Source organism: Echinococcus granulosus (genome assembly GCF_000524195.1).
Source record: "Echinococcus granulosus chromosome Unknown EG_S00069, whole genome shotgun sequence".
Taxonomy (NCBI): Eukaryota; Metazoa; Platyhelminthes; class Cestoda; order Cyclophyllidea; family Taeniidae; genus Echinococcus; species Echinococcus granulosus.
In genome coordinates, this window is record NW_020170449.1 from 388,732 (window position 1) to 396,785 (window position 8,054).

At 41.9% G+C, this 8,054-nt stretch overlaps 1 protein-coding gene across 1 annotated transcript; it reads right to left on the reverse strand. All coding sequences in view use genetic code 11, as the record gives it.

Moving 5' to 3' along the window:
- Positions 1-918: 918 nt before the first annotated feature.
- EGR_07095 (Glycine receptor subunit alphaZ1) lies at positions 919-4,924 on the reverse strand (the record flags this gene model as incomplete). The annotated part of the gene is made up of 4 exons (XM_024496344.1): positions 919-972; positions 1,104-1,262; positions 2,230-2,445; positions 4,163-4,924. The coding sequence occupies 4 exons, from the start codon at positions 4,922-4,924 to the stop codon at positions 919-921; spliced, it is 1,191 nt and encodes a 396-aa protein (XP_024349271.1).
- Between the last annotated feature and the right edge of the window lie 3,130 nt (positions 4,925-8,054).

Below are 8,054 nucleotides of genomic sequence, written 5' to 3' on the forward strand. Positions count from 1 at the left end.
AACAACAATCTCTCCGGCTGGGTAAGGGACCTCTCTTTCGAGAGATAATCATCGACACATTCATTCTTGGCTCAATTTTGGAGGAGATACCTGAGTGGTTCATAAACCAAGAACTAAACTAAGGATCAGATTAAATGCTTCTCTTGCCTGCAGCCTCCATTTTTCATTAGCAACTTGGTTTCTATCGAAATCATTCTTGTTATTGCTAGTTTTTTTTCTGAGCCTAAAATATTTTGTGACGACACGATATTTGTTTAAATGCACATCAAGTTACGCTGGCTCTTGAGTCTGCGTGGTTCGCACTTCCGCCGTAGAGGTGTGGCAGGAAGACCACGCCGACAGACTTTCAAGCCTTGTGGGGTTAAATAAAAATCTTCTTTAGCATTGACGTAGTTTATTTTAGCCTTGGCAAACACTGCGACATCATGCGTGCCACCGAATCTGCAATTCGATTCTTAGTTTGGGATGGCGATACATTGTACCACTTCGAAACGATCTATCTCATGTAGTAATTAATCTTCACTTACTGGCTCACTGATACAAATCAAGCACTAAGCCTGACAGCCCCTGTCTTCACTGATATTTCACCTTGCTTCATCTAGGATTTTTGCCCTTTTCGAGAAAACATTATTACCAGTGTTTCTGATGGCCGTGAAGGCCAGTGACTCTCACCTTTCGAATTGTATTTTTGATTAGCAAAATTTATTTTGAGGCCAAAGATTAGTCTAAATTTTACGTGATTTGGTTACAATCTATGGTGATGTATTTATCCGTAACAACATCTGCTGAAATAAGATCAACCTTCAAAATATAATGAGACATTTCAAACCAATTAATAATGAAGAGGCTTTTATAACTGGATTTTTCTAGCAGAGCATGGAGGATCGGGACTCATTCCGTACTAAATAAAAAATTCCCTCAGAACCGAGCTAGAGACGCAAACCCTTCATTACCCGTCACATCAACCAACAACTAAGTTTGATAAACAATATGTACCTCATATAGTCTGTTAAAGCACTAATGATTGAGCTTAAACAGGCAATTGCCTCAGTAAATCTGGGTTTGTTAAATCACCTACCGCCTAAGGAGTAGCACCTTCTTACCTGATCGCGCCACTTGGACAGGAAAACCTTTCTGGACCAGTAACTGGCCAGGGTGAATTCCAGCATTGCCGAAATGACGAAGATGAGGCAGGCTATCAACCAGATATCGATGGCTTTTATGTAAGACACCCTTGGAAGTGTATTATTCAAGCTGGCAATCTAAAGTAGAAGAGATGCACAAGAAAGGCAGTAATTAGGGTATATAGAAGTACCTTTCCCACCCCTTTTTAATACATCCTTGTGACCCCTAGTTTCCTCCTGATGATGATGACGGCCAAATCCACTTTTTAGGTGTAAATTACTTTTTCACAGGCCATTGATTTCAGCGAGGATCAACCTGGACATTTGGCGAATCGTCCAGCTCTGCAATTCAGCCCGATGAAATCCACTAGCCACATTCGCAACTAAGTGAAATTAGTTTCATCATTCCGATGGCTCAGCAAAAAGTAGAACTTAGGGCAAATTAGAAGAATAAGTGTCAACTGTAGTCAAATTTGACATTCCTTAATTTTTAGCTAGACGTCCCCCAAGGGTGTAAAATAAAATCGACTAATCAAATCCTTGCTTAAGTCTGTTAAGTCTACGTAAAGACACCTCTCGAATTCATCATTTCCACGCCAAATATAAGTGGCTTGGAAGTTTTACCTTTCGCTTAATGGGGACCACTTAATCCTTCAATAATGTCAGTTAAAACAACAGATCCCCCGATTGGGTTATGGATGCTTCAAAGTTACGAAAAATCCTGATGATGTGGTTCTTTAAGGAAGATTTCCTGACAAAGTGCTTTACGAATTGGGGGCGGGAATGTGGCAACAGACAAATCATTCAAGTTGGTCTTTTCAAGCCGTTAAGGCATGATAAACGGTTGGGGAAGGATCGAACTTTTGAAGGAAGGAACCACGCTCCTACTTAATGTGTACGTGAGGGTGTCTGTGGTCCACATTGCAGATAGTACTAAAAGGTTTCCTTCGCTTTCACTTTGCTATAAATTTAAGCAAAACAGTCTTAAAAGCTTCTGACGCGCAGAACGTTTGCTAAATTTCCTTAAAAAGCTTCCTCTTTTCCCCTACCAACGATCTGATTAACCGAGTGCAACTGCAATCAAAGGGAAGGAGGCGCGACTTACCTTGGTGAGAAGAGATATGAGGGTGAGTAGACCCAATGTGACTCGAGCCGGAATTGCCTCGGGGCTCACCCAAAAGGTGAGCCAGGAGACAATGACTATGAGGAAGGCGGGCACGTAAGTTCCAACTAGGTATGATCCGACTTGTCGCTTCAGCTGAAATCGCCCTAGTAGGCAGGTGTACGTTCCTGTGCTTGTGGTTTGGGGTTCTGTACAATCCTAAAAGGCAGGTAAATGCAACGCTTGAATGACTTTCCTCTATAATAAAGTCTTTAGAACATGAAGGCATCAGGATTTACCCTCAAGGTTCAAGACGTATTTAGAGTTTGATTGACTCTAACTTGAAATTAAAAAGTTAGAACAGTCTTAACTGGTTGTGGGACAGTTCAAAGTGGAAACACTTCAAGCAGACTACACATTTTCGCTCACTAAACCAGACAAACATTAATCCTCATCTACGCAAATGATGCACAGGGAAGATTTGGATTTGGCGTTTTAATTGGCACCTAAATGTGTCGAATTTTCCTCCTAAATTCTAAACAGAAGGCCGGAGTTTGCAATTAATTTTAATGCCAACTGTTCGACAAATAAAAAATTTCAATGCTAAAGGTATCTTTCATCATCAAATGACTCTGTTTACTTTTTGTAAAAAGCAAAGAAAAACTATTCTTTCTTGTCAATCAATGTAGCCGAAAATTCCTCATAAACTGCGTGTCGATTTAGAAAATGCCCACACAGGCATGTAAAAGACCTTCCATTCAATTTCCTTGACAAAGTGCGGTGACAATCACGCCTTATTCAGTTGTGGCCTCTTTGGCCCACTACTCGATGAGATATTCAACCACCCGCTTCCACCCACTCGCAATTTTGAACAACCTTCTGTTGGTGATTTGCATACACTGAGCAGAAGCAGAAATTCTGTGTATGATAAAGCAGGGAAAGATGATGATTGGGGTGAAGAAAGGATACCATCAATAATAATAACGACGGTGAAGGGGTTGTCAGATAGGGAGCACAAAAACAATAAGGTCACGCTCCGTTGCTGTACCTGCGAACATTCGCCAAAACAATAGTGTCAATTTTCAGCTACGAGGATTCCTGAACCAAAGCCTTTCGACAGTTGACAATTAGTGATTAGTCAGATTTCTTGTCACAAGTTTTTTAATTTTATCAAAAAGCAGGAATTATAGTAAGTGACTTTTCTAATCTACTCCACAGTTAACATTTCGACACATCTGGAGGTGTCCAACTCATGCCAGTGAATGACAAAAAGTGGACGTGACGATAATAAAATGATTGTAAAAAGGTAACGGTAGCTACTGCGACGGCCAAACATGGGCAATAAAAAGTTGACGGCTGGAATGTCGCCCTGCTTCACTTCCATGCTTGGCGTGAAATTCGAGTCCACTCATTAGGGGGCCATCGTCATCGCCATCACAACAATTCAAACAATGCATTGCTGTTTAGTTACAAAAAATACAAGAAAATATAATGCAGAAGCAGTTCCGCATAGAGGGGTCCAAAGCAAATAAAATCACTTTTTACATGATGTCAGAAACTTTTTTCTCCGCCTCATTAAGGCGAATTTAACCAATTGTCGGCACACATCAAAATAAGAAATTAATTTAGTAAATTCACACTATCAATTTCCTTTATTTTACTCCGAAAAAGGGGGGTACTTTATTGTTTAAATTAATTTAATGCCCCAGACGAATTTTTAATGCCAGCAGAACAATCACTTTACTTCAAAATAAACATTTCAACGTCTAACTTTTTTTTCAAAAAATCTGAAAAAGTTACGTAAATTACGCTATTGCGAATATTTAAGGCTGAAATGTTGACTATCATGCAAAATAAAGGCTGGACTAGCAGACAGCCATGCAAGGTGGAGCGTTTTTTAAAAAGGACTAGTAAAAAGGGGCACTTGGAGCTTCACCTCAGTAATGGTTGAAGACGGCGTATTAAACTCCGAAATTAGCATATCATCAGCAAATTTGAGTGCGTTGTCTCCATCCCAGATGAATTTCAACTGGTCAATTGTGTAGCCATAGCTACCGATATCCATGTCGCAGTCCTGATGGTCCATGGGAAAGTTGCGTAGATGCATTTCACAGGCCAATTTCATGGTGATCTTCTGACTGTAATAAACACTTCCGTCAGGACTCACCCGAATCATGTGATTGGGTACAGTCATGCGGTAGAGGAAGCCCTCCTTTCCATTGCGAAAGAAGAGATCCGGCAACCAAATCTCATTGCGTTTATGCGTGAGCAGAATGTCCCCGGAGATAGCTTGGTACTCCAACAGATTTTGCCACCGTAAGCGTGGATCTTTCCATGTTTGAACCAGCATCATGTCTGCGGTGTACTGCATGTTGATGACATCTACACTAGTGATTGCGAGGATCTTAATAGAGACCCGTACTCGTGTGGGTTCATGTGTGCCCTCGGTGGGACGTTCATAGCGTCGGTAGTGGCGCATGAGGTGTTTGATGAGGTTCTGCTTTAACACAGGATAGGCTGGCTCGCCACCTCCAATGGCAACTTGCGGTAGTACAGGAAAATTTATCAGGCGGTCAAAGTTGAACAAAGGTTGTCGTGACAGTTCTTGAGGCCTCTCAGCGGCGGCGTGGAGACACGACGTGAGCAGAGGAAGGATGAGCAATGTCAGTGGACCTTGGGATGAGAGGCGAATGGACATTGCTTTGATCCGCTGCGATCTCCGCGCCGCGTATGCATTGAGCTCACAACACCGGACGACTGTGTGTGTATGTGTGTGTGTGCGTGCGCGGAGAAGTGAGACAAATGATGCACTTAAACTACTGCACGGGTCGTCTCGTCATGTCTCTCTCGCTGGCTCGCATGCTCGTCAGCGCGCACTCTCACTTCCCCTCGCCTCTCACGCCGAGAAGCAGTGCTCTAGCCTATCCAGAATGTCGGCCAGTGACCTTCACAGTTTTAACCAATCCAGACCTTGCAGATGAGAACATTTAAGTGATTGGGACTGGAGGAGGGAATATGGCATTACATGTAAACGAGGTCAAACGACGTGTATTTAGGGAAGAATGGGTTCACTTGCTAGGTATCATTCCGTCTCATTTACGGGATCATTAAAGCATACGCAACTTGTCGTAAGAAGCTGCATCTATGTTCGGCTAGAACCTTGATAAGCAAAGTTATATTTAATCTTGTTGTCGTATTTTAAGGTAAACTTGGCTCTCAGTGTTTCCGACAAAGCAATTACAGATGATCTTGTCATTAACACAATAAAATTAGAATGAGTTTCCTAACACTTTTAACTACTAGAATCTCAGAGGAGATTTGATTACCACAGTGTCGATCTTTTGTTATTCTAGCATTACCCCATCATTTGCATCTATGAGCGACTGATTCAGCTGCAGCTGAAAAAAAGAAAAAAAAGGATTAGTTTTTTAAAAAATGGGTGATCATAGATTCGGTTAATCTGCTTGCCACACAATTTTGTGCAACAGGTTAGCGTAAACTGTTGTTTGTTTGCTTGATTGTCAGTTCTGGTAAAGAGGCTAATTGGGGGCTCCTTTATTGTTGTATGGGTAGGCCTTTGGATTTAACCAATAGCCTTGGGCTCTACTGGATGTCGGAATGTATCGATTCTGTCGAGGTATTGTGACTTCTTTTGTCCACGAGGGAGCCTCGAGGGTGCTGAATTAGTGGTGAACCCGATTAAAAGGGACGACTACTTTATTTACTTCTTCTGACTGATAAACGACAGTGCGATGGAAGAATTGCGTAAGCTGCGGATTGGAGAATCAGTGGCGATCCTTAATAGAACGACTGAAATTGACGTCTACCTGCCACAACTATCCCAGTCCCCCATTCTTCAGGAATGCTATTGACAACTGGAGCGGCACTAATTGTTACGGAGCTGTCTACCGTTCATGTATGAAGACATCAATAATGCAAACATGCGATACCTCCTCCACTTTTCTATTTGGCTGGCTAGAATCCAGATAGTTTGTCTGTGCAGCTCTGAAGTGTAAACAAAGCAGCAGGGAGGAATGGACGCGAAACCCTAAACTCACGGAAGCCAGTGTGCCTACGACTAGCTATGGACACACGTGATTACCGGCACGACCCCTGTTCCGTAATTCATTTCCCATACAGGACGAAACTTTAGGTCCAATCGAATCGCCAAGAGGGATCATCGGCATTGCTATCAAGTATGGCCTCAGTTGCCTGGATCTCCGATGGCAGGCACGGTTGCTTCGTGGGTGTTTCGCACAGCACCAATTACCTTGCGATAGCTGATGCGGGAGGTTGACCATGAGGAGCGCTGGGGACCGCACTTAAAGAGGAGGGGACCTACATAATACCTTGGCTACTTGTTTATCTCTCGGTTTTGGTAAAGGGCTACTTAGCTGCTTCGCTATGGCCTTTGGGCCATCCCAGCATTCCCAATTCCTTCTGAAAATTTAAGCATAAATTCCATTCGAGCATTATATCTTCTTTCATTCTCAGGGAAGACCAAAGGGTGCTACACAAGTCACCTTTTAGAGACACCGAATTCAAACAAGATAATCGGAGCATCACACATGTATGCGATTAACAGTAAAGCGCAATTTGATACACTTTACACTTCTTTAATGTACTTGCGAGACCAAGCCTATAAATGTACAGAAGTCGGTTTATCTAACACCACCATTACAACGATCGCTACAGCAACATTTCAATGACACCAGCTTGGATGAACATTTTTGGTAAAAAAAGTCTTTGTATCAAATGAAGAATTGCCGAGTGATGTAACTTTTTAGGTAATTACAGGGAAAATTTTTATAAATTTTTGGCATTGGAAGAATTTTCTTCACTATTTCAGGTGCGGTTTGGACAAATTGAGTAATTCAGCGATATGTCTTTGAAACAAAATTTTATGTGAGTTCATTTAACACACCCAATGTCTCAAGTGGTGCTGCTTAGGCTCCCTAATCTCACGGGCCTTCGGTATGCTCGAGGTAAAGCCTCCTCTAGGTGTTATAGCAGTGAGAACGCATATTTAACGCCTTACACAGGAATGCCATTTTCATTAAGGCTTTAGGAAAGATGCTCGTCCAAGTGGTTCAACCAGTTACAGGACGTAAAGGACCCTAAATGCGGGGAAATGGTTGGATGGGAGAATCAGTGAAGACGCTAAAGGAAGGCCTGTTAAAATTGCATTAACAATTGGGAAATAAACCAATTTCAAGGTCTACATCATAACAAGCGCCGAAGTTCGGGTCTGCATTGTGCAAAATTAAATCGCCCTGGAAAGCATCTTCAAAATCCAAATACATCATATTATCTTCGCGTTTCCGTAGTCATTTATGTGGGGAATAAAAGCTGGATGCAGCTTCAAGAATTATATTTACATTTGGAGTTCCAGTAAGGCGATTCAATTTAGACTGAAAAATTATTCATTTACTGTAAAATATCATCTTATTTAGATCAGCGGAATACAAGTGAATCTTTCAAGTAAGGCTTAAAAACGGGATGCAAGGTGTGGATGTATTGAATTCCGCGTAAATTAAAAATACAATAGAGTTCGGAAGTCTTTGAGCTTTGATGATTTTACTTCAAAGGAGGGATATTAGGAGAGAATATAACTTAGAAAGTAATGGTGAAAGAAGCAGATTAAACATTCGCTTCAATGGACCATAAATACAAATTCATCCCGCATCCATCCTGTATCCATCCTGTATCCATCCATCCATCCATCCATCCATCCATCCATCCATCCATCCATCCATCCATCCATCCATCCATCCATCCATCCATCCATCCATCCATCCATCCATCCATCCATCCATCCATCCATCCAT